Raw genomic sequence first — 17,982 nt, forward strand, 5'->3', positions numbered from 1 at the left:
ACCAGTTACTTCCTTTTATTCATCTCTAGTGTTAAACCCACAGAGGTCTCTGCGTTTTCCTCTTTTTCCCAGTGCGTCTGTGGGGTTTGCTCTGGCAAGTTCCAACCTAGAAGCATGATGGGGTTATATTTGTAGCGCGGCATCTTCAGAACAAACAAGGCGTGCTCGCTGTAGCAGACGGAGCATCTGCCGGGCCTCGCGGGCAGGGCTGTCAGATCAGCAACGGCAAATCCGTTGAGTTTTGAGTTCGCGCCCGTTGACTGCAGCGGCGAGGGCTGGGCGCAGGCGGTTCCGGTCCTCGGGTTTCGTCGGCAGCCTGATCCCTGGCTTGTTGCTAATGGGAACTTAATCACCCTCTTGCCTACTTTTTGCAGTTAAGGGAGTAGAGAAGGGGTACTTTTTCAAGTGTTCAACGGGAGACTTTCGTTTTGGAATCTGTCATTTAAGTCTGCGGGGCACTGTTTGTGTCCAACACCAGGCCCTCCGTGACAGCACGAGAGCCACTCTGCGTGTTTATTGCTGGAGCAACAGTGACCTTGACCTTCAGCGTCTGCAATGGCTGCATTCTTCTCTCGGGCAAGCCTGAGAGTGAACTGGTTTGTGATTCGGTGTTAAATCTCAACACCGAGGTGGGGCATCCGTGCCCTTTCAGCTTTCCATTTCTTGTCTTCATGTTGGGTCCTCACGAGAGTCAGAGGTTCCAAAACCGCTCAAGCCCTGCCCCAGACCCAGCAAGTCGGGGGTGGGGGGTGGGGGGGAGTTGGCAAGATTTTTTAAGACTCTCAGGATGGTTTCAGCAGCAGCCTGATTCTGGAAGACAGTTGCCCTGAATCAGTGTTTAGCAGCAAGCACTTCCCTCTCCTTTCCCCCGATGCTCGGTCACCATCCGTGCAGACTAGTCTGTCTCTCGCTGAGAGAAACTCGGGCAGCACATCTTCCCGCTGTTCCTACTGGGGGTCCCAGATTTCCCCTATTTCTGGTGCTCACGGCTCTCCAGGGCACCCATCATTGGTGAGGTGATAACTCCCCCCATTTTATTGGCAGGAAGTGGGCGTTCAGTGACTTGTCCTAGTACTCACTAAGTTGGAGTCAAACTTGACACTGAATTCCAGGCCTCTCCCAGTCCCACGCTCAGTCCCATATGAGGAGGACTGAAGTTTAAGAGAGCAAAGCAGACGCTATAAACTGTGGCTCAGAGCATGGCCTTTCACTTCCCTAATCTGACTCAGAAACTACAACTAGGAAGCCTTTCAAGGGTAACACCGGCACCGAAATCATCCTTTCTTTTGATAAAGGGAAGCGTCCTCACACTGCCGAGAAGTCTTATGTCTTTACCATCAGCTACTTTATCTGTTATTCCTTCTGGTAAAATATAACTACCCCAACAAACATACTGACATAAACTGAGGATATTTCATAATATTTTCAGACCTGGTAACCCGACTTCCTCCTGCCACACCCTTCCACACTTCCCTTTTTGCCCCACCCAACGTGAAGAAAACAACCATTTGGGGGTGGGGGGGGCAGTGGGGGTGTGGCTGGATTGATGATAAAAACAACTGATCAAACACTTAGGGAGCCCCTGCTCTTGGCCATGCCCTACACTGCCTCCCGATGCGTGGCCCCAGGTCTGAGTTCCACCCATCCACTGGAGAAGATGGAGGTATGAGCCAGCGTGTTCTCATTCAGTGGAACGAATCACCTGCTGGACCAGTGGGGAGGCTGGATTATCTCAGAAGCCTGGGGGGGCGGGGGGAGAAGGGTGCCACTCACCTGTCTCGGGGGACGGAAGCAGGGAGGAAGGAGGAAGGCTCCCCAGTGTCATCTCTGAACACGAATGAGAGGGACTGTTCTGGGCACATGAACAGCAAGGCAATGGCGTTCACCAAAGAGGGAAAAGCATGTGGAAAATGGCAGGCGGGCTGGCAGGGCTGAGCCGCTTCCTGGAAGAAGACTTACGGGCGTGCGTTGGCACTGGATCTTAAAGCACCTTGAATGTCAGGTTAAAGAGGGAGCGTCTTGTTAACCAGGACGGTGACGAAAAGACGTGGGCTCTCGGGGAACAGTAGCTCCCACAGCGATTGTTCCAGTGACCCTCCAGGCGGTGTGTGTCCCCACGCCTACACCTGCCCGTCCAGCTTGCAGGGCGGGTCAGGCCTCAGCAGAGGGGAGAACTCCCTGTGAGCTAGTAAATCTGCATTATTTATACCTGGTCAATAAATCAGGAAGGCCTGTAGCAGAGCTCCTGGCTGGCCAGCTGCTTGGCTCTTTGCCTTGGAGTAGAAAGTCTGACTTCCTTAGCTTCGTAACTACTCCACCAGGTGCTAAACTTTGTTCACAGTGTCATGAATACCCGGCCACCCTTTTCCCTGTGTATATGCGGTCAACATGTGTGATCTTTTTTTATCTCTGGAGCGGAAGATCATCATAGAACTAGAAAACGTGGGGAGCATTGTTCTGGCAGATAAGTCTCTGAGCAAAGGAAGGAAAGGTGAGCGGCTGCCTAGTCTAGTGTCTGGGCCTTCCAAATGGGGTGCAGAAGCCCGTTCAATCAGTAGTAGGTTTTACAGTAAAACAGCCAAAGGTAGCCATAGAAATAAAAGTCCCCTACCCCCACCCATCCCTGGATGCTAGCCCCCAGTGGTCCTCAGAGGGGCCGAAATGAAAGCTTTCTAGACTGTGCAACGGTAATCACAAAACCACTGAGAAAGCATAAAGGTTTCCCCAACTGTGAAAATCCCAGCAAGGCTCCAGCCGGGCCTCAGAGACCTCAGGCTGTAACTACAATTGGCCTGCTGTTGGTTTTAATTCTGCAGCCAGTATGGTGATTGGCTTACAGGAGCAGAGGGCGGGACCTGTTTTTTGCCTGCCTGTGGCCAATTGGCTACATTATGGTTGTAATCAGGGTCTCAGTGTGATAGCACTACAAGCGATTCTAAGAAATTTTGCTTTAATAACATGGGCTCATAAGCGCAAAAACATCCCTACCAAGTACCTTTCTCCCATTAGATAAGTTCCTCAGGTATGAAATTCCCGGTAATTTTGAAAGGGGGAAAAAAAAAACCTTCAAAGGATTTTTCCCTTTACATACCTTGTCAGTTTTGGGTTTTTTGTTTTTTAACCAGGCTTCTGTTGTATTTGCACAGGTAAGCCTGCAGCGGATGAAACCTGCACTAATTTGCACAGGTTTTAAAGGGCACTTTGGATTTTCTTAGAATCAGCACATCTGCCCTATTCTGATTTGTAAAAACCAGTCAATTGTGCTTTTTTCCCCAAAGTATTAAAAAAAAAAAGACTAATCCTGCAGAAAATGACTAGGGAAAGTTGACTTTTTAAATTCTGCTGTTATTTCAGTAAATCTTTTAAAGTGGCTTGTTATGTTCTAGTTATTGGCAAAGTCCTAAGTGGCCTGGCTCGGTGGGGAAGGAGGCAGAAGGAGGTGGTGAGTTGCTGCCATCTACTGACAGACAGTGGTAACAGCGGGTGCCTTTTTTAAGCCTAAACGGACCTTCCCTATCCTCTTAACTGTGGCCGTGCCTCTTGGACCGGGGAGAGGCGGTCATTCATTCCAGTCTCACAGCTTAACGGGGCTATTCAAAGAAGGCAAGATACACTGTGTGGTGATACCATCGCGGTCAAATTTACACGGGTAAAACCATACATACCCTCACATAAGAACAATTAGGAACTCAAAGGTCGTAAACAGCAGCTGGAGGAGACTGGGCCACCAAGGGGTCCGTTGGCCGTATGGACGCCCTGTGTGCGAAGGCAGCTGAGAGTCCCAGGGTCGTTCTCATACCAGCCGTTCAAAATTATCTCCTCTCCGGCTGCCTCTACGAAAAGAGCAGGATTGTTCTTCTCGAATCAGTTTAAAATTTTTTAAATGGTACCTTCTAATTTTTTTTTAACATTGGCAAATATACCCAAAATTTTTAAATCATAATGTCATCGCTCTATCCAGTGCTAAACTTTGTAAAAATTGTCATGAATATCCGAACAGCCTGTTCTCTGCATATATGCTGCCCGCCAACCAACATACGTGATCTTTTTTATGTCTTTTTTCTTATAAACACATGATATTTGAAAAAAAATCCAATAAAAATCGCTATTGAATGCCAAACGTTTAATTTTCCTCTTAATCCCACCTTACCAGAGACCATTATTTTTAATATTTATATTAATTATCGCAACATAATTCATACATAATAATTAATAATAGCTTGTTAAAGATAGCTAAGCATTTGTACTGAATTTTATTTTATTTATTTTTTTTATTTTTTTTTAACGTTTATTTATTTTTGAGACACAGAGAGACAGAGCATGAACAGGGGAGGGGCAGAGAGAGGGAGACACAGAATCGGAAACAGGCTCCAGGCTCCGAGCTGTCAGCCCAGAGCCCGATGCGGGGCTCGAACTCACAGACCGTGAGATCGTGACCTGAGCCGAAGTCGACGCTTAACCGACTGAGCCACCCAGGCGCCCCTGTACTGAATTTTTTTTAATTGAAGTATAGTTGACCCTCAATATTATATTAGTTTCAGGTGCACAACGTAGTGATTCCACAGGTTTATATGTTCTGCTGTGTCCACCGTGACTGTAGGTACCGTTCTTCCCTATACAACACTGTTACGATACCATTGACTATATTCCCTACGCTGTGCTTTATATCCCCATGACTTATTCCATAACTGGAAGCCTGTACCTCCCACTCTCCCCTTCACCCACTTGGCCCATCCCCCCACCTGCCTCCCCTCTGGAACCCATCAGTTTGTTCTCTGTAGTTATGGGTCTGCTTCTGCTTCTCGTTTATTTTGTTGATTTTGTTTTTAGATTCCACATATAAATGGAATCATACGGTATTTGTCTTCCTCAGCCTGACCGATTTCACTTAGCCTCATGCCCTCCAGGTCCATCCATGTTGTCACAAATGGCAAGATCTCATCCTTTTTTTATGGCTCTGTAGTATTCCATTGTGTGTAAGCATTTGTAGTGAATTCTGAACTGGAGGGTTTTTTTCATAAAAGTATATTGGTGCTTTTCATTGGAAAATGAGAAAATAAAATTGCCCATTCTTATTAAATTTGTTTCATTCCTTCATTAAAACTGTGTCTTCGGGTCCTTATTAGGGTAAGAGACTTTGCTTTGTGGTTGCCATGGAAGCAGAGTCAGGATTACTGATAAGCCCCTATTGATGAGTTTAGTCCCTACATTTATTGTGCACGTGTGATGTGCGTCTCTCCCTCCCCACAACTATATTCGTGCTTGACATGCAGTAGGCGTTCCGGAAATATTGATGCGTGAATACAGGCCACTCCCTTTGCCCAGAAGTGCCTGCTTACCCATGCCCTCATTTGCCTGTGGTGAAATTCTGTTGTTCAAATACTACCTTCCCCCAAGAAACTAGCCTGCGTTAAATGAGATAGAGTTTCTTGTTGAATTACACCTAAGTAACACATTCTTACAAAAATCCAAAATAGAGAAAAACATCTCCTTTTACTATCTCTCCATTGCTGTCCCTCTGTCTGATGTGCATCGATTTGCTACCTTTTCGTATAGATAACATCTTTTAAATGAACCATGTATGGCACATGGTCAATAGATAGTATGACCTGGGGCGCCTGGGTGGCTCAGTCGGGTGACCTTCCAACTCCTGGTTTTGGCTCAGGTCATGATCTCATAATTTGTAGGAGTTCAAGCCCCACATCGGGCTCTGCACTGATGGCACAAAGCCTACTTGGGATTCTGTCTCTCCTCTCTGCCTGCCCCTCCCCTGCTTGTGCGTTCACGTGCTCGCTCTCTCTCTCTCTCTCTCTCTCTCAAAATAAATTAATAAACTATAAATAAATAAGTGAATGAATGAATGAATGAATGAATGAATAGTATGACCCCATTCCTGAATATATAATCATTACTATGCATTAGGCACGTACTATGGACCAGAGGCCATCGATTGTCTTTACAAATAGCTCTCTGAGGTGGAGACTGTGACCTCCCCGCCCTTTTAGAGGTGATGAAATTGGAGTTGATACCTAGAGTAGGCTCCCTGGTCAATAAAACAGAAGTCGCCTTCTGCTTTAACCCCTCTTACTGCCTCGGGTCCTTGTCTGTTTCATCCCTGTGGACTTTAATCACATTTTATTCTATTTTCTGGGTATCGGTGACCTCTCTCTTAATTTCCAGATCATTACCCCAATGCACAGATCCCCCCACACGGAGTCTCAATGAATATCTACAGAAAGAAAGAGACTGATTAAATTCAGGGTCCCTGAGATGTCCCACGACAGTGGCCTGACATGGTTTGTTCTTGCTGCTACATCAGAGATGGGGCTGGATCCCAGGTTGAGCAGATCCAGCCGGGGGAGACGTGCTGACGGCATGATCGAAGGGAAGCCCCCTCTCCACATGGGGAGTGTGGGTTGTTGTCATCTGGTTGGTTGTTTTTGTTTTCTTAATTACTGCCTTTGTATAGATGATAATCCGTTTTAAGTGATCTCATCACACACTAGATGGTGCATTATGCCGTCTAGTTGTCCTTATCGTAATTATCTCTCTATTATCATTATGCTGGGTAGATAGGAATAGGAAAACACAGGAATGAGTGAACTGGGGAGAGGCGAGGGGGACAGACTAAGCCCATGGAATCTTCACCCAAGTGAGAGGCACTTATCAGAAATCACCAATCTTTGGGACAGAAGGAAAAACAAGACAGCAGTTTGTTTTCATGGGAATATTTTGGGTAAATAAATGAATGTATCTTTCTGGCCCTAATTCTCTGGTCCTGGAAGCTGGGTGGACTTCTAATTGGTCAAAGGTTCATAGGGTTCTAGTCCCTGTCGAGCAGCCTTCTTTGCCCCAGAAAGCACCATCTTTGGTTAACCCGGCCAGGAATGTTCTCTGCAGCGGTGATAGATGGGATTCTCAGCTGTCCCCTCATCCCCTCGGGTGGTCCCTCAAAACTATTCCATGAGCTTTCACAAAGGTCTGATGCTTCTGGTTTATTAACGTTCCAGTGTGGGCTTGTGAAGGGGAATCTATGCCACACCTCATGTCTCTGTTGCATGCTTACAGGTCTGGCTGGTTTTGCTCGCCTCTGTCCTGGAGATCAGTATGAAGTAAGTATTGTGTCCATCTGCCTGCTGGAATTGGGGATTTGAGGGACAGGAATCAGCTGCCATTATTTGGTTTCTTACATTGCCCTTTTTTTTTCCTTTTACATTTGTTTATTTGGGGGAAAAATGAAGCCCCAGTGAGAACGTTTGGAGGTGAAGACCCCCACATACTCTTCATCCAGACACCAATTTTTTTAATATGAAATTTATTGTCAAATTGGTTTCCATACAACACCCAGTGCTCATCCCAACAGGTGCCCTCCTCCATACCCGCCACCCACCCTCCCCTCCCTCCCACCCCCATCATCCCTCAGTTTGTTCTCAGTTTTTAAGAGTCTCTTATGGTTTGGCTCCCTCCCTCTCTAACTTTTTTTTTCCCTTCCCTTCCCCCATGGGTTTCCGTTAAGTTTCTCAGGATCCACATAAGAGTGAAAACATATAGCTGTCTTTCTCTGTATGACTTGTTTCACTTAGCATATCACTCTCCAGTTCCATCCATGTTGCTACAAAAGGCCGTATTTCATTCTTTCTCATTGCCAAGTAGTATTGTATTGTGTATATAAACCACAACTTCTTTATCCACTCTTCAGTTGATGGACATTTAGGCTTTTTCCATAATTTGGCTATTGTTGAGAGTGCTGCTACAAACATTGGGGTACAAGTGGCCCTATGCATCAGTACTCTTGTATCCCTTGGGTAAATTCCTAGCAGTGCTATTGCTGGGTCATAGGGTAGATCTATTTTTGCAGACACCAATTTTTAACATAATGTCACATTTGCCTTATTATTACTACTATGATCGTTATTTTGCTGAATCATTTTAGACCAAAGCACAGGCATAGTGACCTTTTGCCCCATAATTATTTTCCCCAAAATGGAAGAACCTGCTTTCCTATCAGGATCGTGCAACTCTCAACACAGCTAACTTAACATGGGCATTTGCCATACGGTCCATATTCGTATTTTCCCCAGTCCCAATGTTGTACTTGAAAGCAGCCTTTTCTCCTGATGCAAGAGCCAGTCCGGGATCATGAGTGCTCGTAAATATCACGGACTAAAGAACACTAGTATCTAGACCTTTCTTTATAAAGATACACTCCAGAAAGTAAAAAAGGCTTTTCTCTTTTCCCCTCTTTAAAAGAGAACTTCCCTAATTGAATCATCTGTCTTCTCCAAAACCCTCTACGATCATCCTTGGGGCGGGTGTAAGGGAAGGGTATCTTCCCCTAAACGGTAAAGCTGTCTGAGCAAAGAGAGTGGAGACCCTCTCCCTGGGGTCTGTCGGATTTCAAAATCTTTGTCCAGTTCTGCCTCCCTCATCCAGGAGAAGGAGGAGGGGTTTTTTTTTTTTTTTGTGCTTCTGGCTGCTGAGTAGATTTTAGCTGATGGTTTCTCCTCCCGCTCACGGAGCTGGGGGGTCCAACGGCTAATGTACTGAAGCATTGTATTCTCCCAGGAGAAGGATCTGGTCACCGTGACCGTGGTAACAAGGAGACACGGGTTGACCTTTTACAAAGAGGGCCCCCCACCCCCTCTGCCTGGCGGAGCAGACCTTGCTCCCTCTTAAAAGCCTCTTCCCCACTCACCATCTGCCCCTCCGCCCAGACCCCAGGGAATTGGAAAGACCCACAAGAAGGGGGTGGGCGAGGAGGACGGAAGAGGGGGGAGCAGCAGCTGATTTATTCCCATGCCGTGTATCTCAAAGTGTGGGTGGCAAGTCGGGCGAGGCCCCTGGAACCCGAGGTTTGGTGTCTTCTCCCCAGATTTTCATGAAGTACGGCCGACAGAGGTGGAAACTGAAAGGCAGAATAGAAGCCAACGGCAAGCAGAGCTGGGACGGAGAGGAGGTCGTGTTCCTGCCCCTGATCGTCGGATTCATTTCCATCAAGGTTCAGTATCGTCATTGTCATATCCTGGTGCACGGATGGGTGACCCCGTCGGTGGGGACCTTTGTTCGTGACTTCCGCCCGCGGGCCCTCCACCTTGCAGACTCCCCTCTGCACCCCGAGTCCGCCGTGAAGACCGTGGCTCTCGCCCAGAGCGGGCCAAGCAGAACAGGGGAAAGTGTCCCTGGCCTTTGTCCGGCACCCCCCTCCCCCACCGACGTAAGGCCGTCCCTGTCCCTCTCTCACCAGGTCACGGAACTCAAAGGGCTCGCAACTCACCTCCTGGTCGGCAGTGTGACCTGCGAGACCAAAGAGCTGTTTGCCGCCCGACCTCAGGTGGTGGCGGTTGACATCAATGACCTTGGCACCATCAAACTGAGCCTGGAGATCACCTGGTAGTAAGTGGCCCTTTTCAGTTTTGCCACGTTACAAATACGTGCTGCAGACCAGTGCTGTTCAGAGGGTGGCACGGGGACCATCGGCATCCCCAGGGGGGCTTGTCACAGAAGGAGACTCTCGGGTCCCACCGAGACCTGTGTCAGAGCCTCGAGGGCCCGAGGCTCTGCTCGGCTGGCTCAGCGGGTGACGTTTGCACATTGTCAGCTCCATAAGCTGGAGAAGCCTCTGTCTTACCACTCTGCTCCTCTCCTACTTTCTGCTTGAAAACTGTTTATTGTGCTGCCTTCCCTCCTTCTCAACCTTTCAACGTATATAAAGAAACATAGCTCTGGGGCGCCTGGGTGGCTCAGGTCATGATTTCGCGGTTCATGCGTTCGAGCCCCGCGTCGGGCTCTGTACTGACAGCTCGGAGCCTGGAGCCTGCTTTGGGATTCTGTGTCTCCCTCCCTCTCTCTCTGCCCCTCTCCCACTCGTGCTCTGCCTCTCTCTGTCTCTCAAAAATAAGTGAACATTAAAAAATTAGAAAAAAACACAAATACAGCTCTTAAGCTAATTTGGAAGAAAAATAACTGTCCAAAGGAGATATTTCACCCTTGGAAAAAATCCCGATTCTCTCTATAATGTCTTCATTGCCTGTCCCTCTTTATCTCGTGTGCCCTATGCTGCTCTGGGAAACTTCTCGGTATCTTTCACACTCTACTGAAATAGAAAATTGCCAGGGAGGAAGAGATACCTTTCGTCAGAGCAGTGAACTTAAAGGTGGTTTTCTGAAGTCACCTCATGAGAAAGGTCGTAAGCCATTAAACACTGGTCGCCCACGACGTTTGACACTGTGCCCCTGGTATATTTCCATGCACGCGTGACGTGCGGGGCACCGATATTCAGGGTCCTCTTTCCGACATAGAGGGTGAGGTATGGAAGCAGCAAGGACCCCGTTGTCTTGTCCATGAACCCCTGTGGACACCTTTTGCCCGGCCTCCCTCCACGTCAGCTGTAGTCATCGGTGTGGCAAAGGCAAGACCGTTTGTCTGGCCGGACGAACCAGATGGCATGATGATAAACAGGGTGACGGTGGACAGACTGTCCTGCACGCAACAGGCTCTGTGTTGACAGAAACGAACAGGAGTCTACATTCATTTTCTTTAGAACAATCACGTTACTCTCCTGTATTGCCAACATAAAGCTCAAAGAATCTTTACAGACTGACATCTTGTACTGGACAAGCATTAATATGTTTCCATGTCTAACATTAACCAAGAAACAGATTTATCTAATGGCTGGGTGTATAGGTGAATTGCACTTAATGCCATGATGATAACCTTGGCCCCTGGAGGGGTCTGGACTCAGTCTTCTGCTCCACTTTGTTTTATCTTGGTTTATCGCCCGCCCGGCCAGCCCAGTTCCCACTTTTTTGAGTTTACTTTAGTATAATGAGGTGTCTTCTCGGCCTGCGGTCCAGGGGTTAGAGGCGACCTAACAAACGTGCGTTCACGGAGACCTGTTGTGTTGCAGCCCCTTTGACGTGGAGGACATGGCCCCGTCCTCGGGCGCCGGGAGCAAGGCCGCAGCCCTGCAGAGGAGAATGTCCATGTACAGCCAGGGGACCCCGGAGACGCCCACCCTGAAGGACCACTCCTTTTTCGTAAGTTCACAGTGATCTGGGGAGGAGGCGCGTTGAACCCGAGGGGGGGCTTGCACCCAGTATTTGAAACGCGTGACACGGCATTAGGGGTTCTCGGTAACTCCTGATAATGCTCCAAGATGCCCTTGGCCATCTGCACAGGGCGGTGGTAGACTGCCCCCTGCCATCTTTCCTCTCCCCTCACCCCCCTTTACTGATCGCACTGATAACACGTAGACTTTTCTGAAGACTCTCTGAGCTCAGCCTTTTAGAGTGAGGGGGTCCACAGCGGCCTCCTAGTTCTAATCAGAAACGCAGGCTCGGGGGCGCCTGGGTGGCACAGTCGGTAAAGCGTCCGACTTCAGCCAGGTCACGATCTCACGGTCCGGGAGTTCGAGCCCCGCATCAGGCTCTGGGCTGATGGCTCAGAGCCTGGAGCCTGTTTCCGATTCTGTGTCTCCCTCTCTCTCTGCCCCTCCCCTGTTCATGCTCTGTCTCTCTCTGTCCCAAAAAGAATAAATAAACGTTGAAAAAAAATTTTTAAAGAAAGAAACGCGGGCTCGAAAGCTAACGAGACACAGTAACCAATGCTTTCCGCTAACTGCGCGTCTTGCTTTGACTTCCCAAGCGGTGGCTGCGCCCTCCGGCAGACAAGCCGCGGCGGCTGTCTGTCTTGAGTGCCTTGCAGGACACTTTCTTGGCCAAGCTGCACTGCAGCCGCTCCCTCAGTGACCTGCCCTCCCTCCGGCTGAGACCCAAGGCCGGGCTAGAGTTTTATGTGAGTGCGGGTGGCCTGCCCGCTGGGAAGTGCTTGCCGTGGGGGCTGGTGGCACGTGTGCTGTGGTCTGTCCGTTTTTCCCGCTTCTCTGTCGTGCTCATGGGGCGACGGTTACAGCCGTCCTGTCCCTGGGGCGGGAAATTGGGTCACGCATGCGCCTCTGTCCGCCAGGTGGTTGTCCCTGTCTTTGGCGAGCCCCGCTTTTGTGCTGTGGTTTTTCTCCGCTGGGGCAAAGATATCCATGGTAACAAGATCTTCATCTTTTAAAAATACAATTACACTTGCGGTCAAAGATGTTCCTTCCCAAGTCCAACTAGTTTATCACCAGTAACAGTCTTTAGGCCTTTCGGCATTCAGATGCACTTAGCATTTGAGTAACCTCAAAAAGGGGCATTCGAGGAGGTCAAAAGGATGCACACCAATTTAACGAGAGCCTTTTTTATTTAAAGAGGTTCTTAGCCTTAGTTTATTGTAGTGTCTGTTAATTTTTGCTGCCTTAGCAAAAGAAACTCTTTCATTTGTAGCCAGGAATGCAACAGGTGACCTACATTGTATGAGGTTAGGTCACAAGAGAACGTCTTGTGACGTTAGGTCACAAGAGAGGGCACACGTACACACACATGTACGTGTGTACATGGAATATTCTGCTCTTTACGAACATATAGAAGTCATCTTTGGGTGGGGGGGGGGAGTCATCTTTGAATGTCCAGAAAGGAAAGGACTAAAAAGTTTTCTGGTTAATGATGATAATAATTGCATCTAATTCGTTCAATTACAAATCCCAGGTGACAAGGACCAGACTAAAGTAGTGGGGTTTCCGAGGAAAACGGAAAGATCGTGTGAGGAAAATGTGCCTGAACACATGGACCCAAAAACGATATAGCAGATACAATTGTATACGTAACCACGGATATCATGTGTATATCCATGTTCGCCTGCTTTAAGTTGTGGAGGGAGTTGGTAGAGATCTTAATAGCATAATTTAAACAAGGGTTTGATGGCTTCTTGTAACCTTTTGGATAAAGGCAGACGCCTCAGAGCGGCTCTTCCTCGGCCCGGCTTTCCACGCCTGCCATTGACCACTCTTCGTCCTCTGCCTGAGCCCCTTGACCTCCCCACCGCTCTCCAACCCCACCACACCCTCCGCGAGCTGCCATCTTTGCGCACACAACGTTCCTTCTCGAATGCACTCCCTCCTCCTCGCCTCCGCCTCCCCATCCTGCAGGGCTGAGCTCTGGGACCCCCTGTTCCCCAGGCGGCAACCATCCCCGTGCGGGGTCCTGCCTTGTCGTGTCACGCCTCAGTTATCGCGCACGCGCTCGCACTGTCGTGTGCCCGTTTATAGGCTCCCCTTGGCACACCGGGAGTCCCCTTGAGCAGAGCACCTCGGCTTCGTCTAACTCAACCTTGGCCACTCGTGTAGGTGCGCGTTGGGTTTGGGAACATGAGGCCCGAGAGAAGCGGCTGGTGAGGACTTCGGAATTTCCGCAAGAGTCCTGATGGAGCAACCCCCCGCCTCAGCCAGTGCCTCCCTCGTCCCCCAGTGCGGCCAGGGCCCCGGGGGTTCTGTGAGATGCCTGAGGGATCCCCTCGGAGGAAGTCCAGGGGGTAGCCCTTTTCCAATCCTACCAGAAGCTCCCCCTTTGTCTCTCCTAGAGGGGTAAGGTGCAGGGGGGCAGACAGAGGGCAGAGGACACCGAAGGAGACAAGCCCCAGAGCCCACGGGGCCCACCTGCTGCTTCGCGGCTCCTGGGGGGGTTCCCAGAACTCCGCCCACTCCCGCCCCTGCACCCCCAGGGCCCTGAGCAGAACGCGCGGGGACCATTCACGGAAGAAAACGTTCTTTAGAGGCAAAACTGAGCTGCAGAGGTTCCTGGAGTGCCCCAGTGACACAGCTCACCCTGTGGTTAACCAGAGGAGAATAGAAAGTTTGGGTTGAACTGACTGCACGTGCTGGGATCTGGCGGCCCCAGCCCAGCAGCGAGGGGACCAGAGACACGGCTGGGAGGACAGGGGCTCCCTTTCCGTCCGCTCCCATTTCACTGGCTGGAACGTTTTGTTTCCCAGAACTATGATGGTAATTCCTTGCTTTGTATGTAATTAGGCATGAGCGTGGTACTTAACTATTTAGCTAGAATATCAAATCCAGAACCCAGGAGAAATTATCCATTTTGAAAGAGCTGGTCTCAAATACCCAGAAAACTTTTTCCACGGAGCAGCATTTGGTACCGAGACCCTGCACGGACCGCAACGTAGGGAAAACTGACTTAGAAATCATTTTAATGCCCGCATAAAGTAATTATCTTGGTTACCTGGATATTTGGAACCTCTCCCCCTTCTGAGCTCTGCTTCATGGATCACAGAGTGTACTTGACCCAGCCCGGGCCGGCTCGACAAGAGGACTCGCTGTTTCTAGACACAGCTCTGGCTGTGCAATCGCGGGAGATGTTCAAGTTTATTAGTCTCCCGTTTTTACAGAAGCTATGCCAGTGTATTTCTGGCCTCAGTTATTTGTGGCATGGTTACCAAATTAATAGAACATTTTCAAGGGCTTGGATTTGTGGGTAGAGATTCTTTTAAAATAATCTATGAGAATTGAAGCAGAACAAAGCATCCCGTCTTTTGAGTGAAATAGCATGAATGTTGTAAAGTCTTTTAAGATAAATGCCTCCCCCCCAAAATTGGTAGCATTATTCATAAGTACAGCTGCCAAATATTGTGAGATCCTGCGTTTCAGGAAACAGGCTCACTTGCCTCCCCTCCCCCACCCTTTTCTTTTGAAAATGTTAAACCCAAGAATAGTCTAATGAACTTTCACCTAGATTCAACACCAGAAGTCCTTTCTAAGAGCTTTGTTTTCTCTTGCCACACAACACAACCACACACACACACAACCACACACACACAACCACACATACACAAACACACACACATACAACCACACACAAGTCACACATACACACAACCACACACACACAACTACACACAAATCACACATACAACCACATACACACACAACTACACACAAATCACACATACAACCACACACACACACAACTACACACAAATCACACATACAACCACACACACATACAACCACACACGTACAGCCACATACAAATACACAACCACACACACACAAACCACACAACCACACACACATACAACCACACACACATACACATACAACCACACATAACCACACACAACACAAACCACAAACATACACACATACTACCACACACACAACCACACACACATACAACCACACACAAGTCACATATACACACAACCACACACACTACAACCACACACAAATACACAGCCACACACACACAGCCACACACACAAACCACACACACACACACAACCACACATATACAATCACACACACACACAACCACACACACATACACATACAACCACACATAACCACACACAACACAAACCACAAACATACACACATACTACCACACACACAACCACACACACACGCACAACCACACACACAACCACACACATAACCACACACACACACACACATACACACAATCAACAAATGAAACGTTAATATCATGAAAGTGCCGGTTGTTTATTTTAATGATCTCATATCTTGTCTGCACACAAACCACACCAAGCATATAATTTGTATTTAAAAATAATGGTGTCAGGGCTCCCGGGTGGCTCAGTCGGTTCAGCATCTGACTTTGGCTCAGGTCATGATCTCACACACGGTTCACGAGTTCGAGCCCCGCGTCGGGCTCTGTGCCGACAGCTCAGAGCCTGGAGCCTGCTTCGGATTCTGTGTCTCCCTCTCTCTCTGCCCCTCCCCTGCTCACTCCCTAACTCTTTCTCTCAAAAATAAATAAACATTAAAAATTTTTAAAATAATAACGAGACGCCTTTTATCCACAGTCTAATCTACCCGATGACGTCTTTGAAAATGGCAAGGCCGCTGAGGAGAAAACGCCGCTGTCTCTCAGCTTCGGTGACCTGCCCAACGAGGACTGCGCCCTCACCCCGGACCCAGCAGGCTCTCTCTCCAGCGCAGGTGTGGCAAACCCCGAAATCACCATCACCCCCGCAGAGCTGAGCCCCAGCAGCCCGTCCTCCCACAACGAGGGCACGGAAGACTCTGGCTCGGCATCTTCCAGAAACTCCTCGCGAGAGGGCCGGGAGGCCAAGCCGCCCCCGGAGGAGCCCCCAGCCGGGCCCAGGAGCCCCCCGGAGCGCCGAGCGGTGGCAGGTGCCGGGCCGGAGCGCCTGTTCCTGGAGAAGGAGGTGGCCGAGGCGCTCCTGCGGGAGTCCGACGAGGCATCCGAGCTCAAGCCGGTCGAACTGGACACTTTTGAAGGAAACCTCACGAAGCAGCTGGTGAAGAGGCTGACCTCGGCTGAGGCGCCCGCGGCCGCGGACAGGCTGCTCTCCGAGGGCTCGGTCAGTGGAGAATCCGAAGGCTGTCGATCCTTCCTGGACGGAAGCTTGGAGGACGCCTTCAGCGGGCTTTTCCTTGCGCTGGAGCCCCACAAGGAGCAGTATAAGGAGTTTCAGGATCTGAACCAAGAAGTCAAGCATTTGGATGATATTCTAAAAGTAAGTACCGTTTCAGGGAAACCAGACTAGGTTTGGAGAGAGGCGTCTGAGGCCAGCTTCTGTGCAAAGTTGCGTATCTATCTTTCCCTGACCGATAGATAACCATCCTTTGGCGCTGACTTTTCCACCCCGGTAGCACATGTTAAGTTTCGTTTTTCCTCACAACAGATCGACGTACCTAAGACGATCAGGAGTTAAACTAAACAGCTCTGAGGAGTGGCTGAGCCCCTTTGGTCCCAGAGTTAGTCACTGTAAACCCATGTGATGTGATGTGATGTGATGTGATGTGATGTGATGTGATGTGATGTGATGTGAAACGGAGGCATTTTGATGATCATAATGTCACTGAGATGCTACTGGATAGGATCCCTTCCTGACTGATCAAGACTTAGGCATGGGTGGAGCCATGGGTCTCTCCCCTCCGCACCCCCCCCCCCCAACAGGCCTCCCCGCCAGCCCCGGGCACTGCCTCCAAAGAGTCCCTTCTCCAGACTTGTCCCAACCAGTGAGTCGGAATCGGAGATAGATCCAGCACCAATCGTCATCTGCTGTGTTCTAGAAGCCAGGGACCCCCAAGTCCACCAGAGATGTCCTCTCAACCCTGTTCCTGATCAGACAGCTCAGTGTGGACATGGTGGGAGCAGAGAGCAAGAGGGATGATCTCCACACAGGCGGGGGTTCCTAACGATGGGATCATTGTTGCTACACCGGAATGCATGTTTCTACCGGGCATACAGATTAAACTTTTGACAACACGGCACAAGAAGACAGGACCTGATTTTGTCCTGAATCCCACGCCACTTCTGCGTCCTTTGCTACTCTAAGGTTGCCACACAGGAAAGAAATCGGGTCCTTTTCCAGGAAACAGCAATTCTTTGCTGACCTGTGCTATAAAATAGGCTTGAAAATAAGGTGCCGGTGGCGAGCCGAGATTCCACCCACAGAAGCCTGTTGTGTCCCTTGGAATGACTGGTTTTCAGATGTGGTCTTCTCAGTGGCCTGTGGGAAATGCATTTCCACACATTTCCAAGGCTTCTCTGACTCTCTTAGCCTTCTCAGTCATGCTCCCCTAGCTTGGAGGGAGATTTGTCCCCAGGGCAGATGAAACTTCAGGCCCAACTCTGCAGATCCTCTAGTGCCCAGGACGGACTAATTCAGTTGTTGTCCTCTGAGAGGACGCTCTGAATCTGCCTTCTGTAAAACATAACAGTGCCCGTTCAGGACCCGTGTGTTCATGCTGCTTGCCCTAGTACTCCAGTGAAAACATCTTCTAACCCCCCAAGAAGCTCTCATCTGCATAGGTGACCAGCTTTGCTTAGTGGGCGAAAGGTGTTCAATTTAAAGACAACTGACCCCACCTCTCGCAGATGCCTTCGAGAAAGCAAGTGGAGATACCAGTTCCCATTTCCAGACATCTGGAATGCTGAGAAGTATCTCGGCCCACCAGGAAACACTAAGCACCCCATCTGTTAGTCTTATAAAAACCTGGGGGTCACAGATTTCTTTCCAGAGTGTTATTTCAATCTGCTGTTGTTCCAGAACGGTCCTGCCTCTAAAATCCTTTACTGTCCCTCCCTTCGTTATGATCGATATGTA

The 17,982-nt window shown here is 49.3% G+C and overlaps 1 protein-coding gene across 7 annotated transcripts in view; it reads left to right on the plus strand.

Moving 5' to 3' along the window:
• Positions 1–17,982, plus strand: part of RIPOR2 (RHO family interacting cell polarization regulator 2) — a 233,390-nt gene that overhangs the window by 185,417 nt on the left and 29,991 nt on the right. For 5 of the 7 annotated variants that reach the window (XM_043590688.1, XM_043590686.1, XM_043590684.1 and 2 more), the window contains exons 9-13: positions 7,069–7,112; positions 8,873–8,998; positions 9,245–9,393; positions 10,907–11,036; positions 15,709–16,386. In XM_043590688.1, the coding sequence (XP_043446623.1) occupies positions 7,069–7,112; positions 8,873–8,998; positions 9,245–9,393; positions 10,907–11,036; positions 15,709–16,386 (1,127 nt within the window). Of the gene's footprint in view, positions 1–7,068; positions 7,113–8,872; positions 8,999–9,244; positions 9,394–10,906; positions 11,037–11,643; positions 11,794–15,708; positions 16,396–17,982 lie in introns of all 7 variants that reach the window. The other 2 variants (XM_043590689.1, XM_043590690.1) reach the window with 2 other exon arrangements.

This window comes from Prionailurus bengalensis, chromosome B2 (genome assembly GCF_016509475.1).
Source record: "Prionailurus bengalensis isolate Pbe53 chromosome B2, Fcat_Pben_1.1_paternal_pri, whole genome shotgun sequence".
Classification (NCBI taxonomy): Eukaryota; Metazoa; Chordata; class Mammalia; order Carnivora; family Felidae; genus Prionailurus; species Prionailurus bengalensis.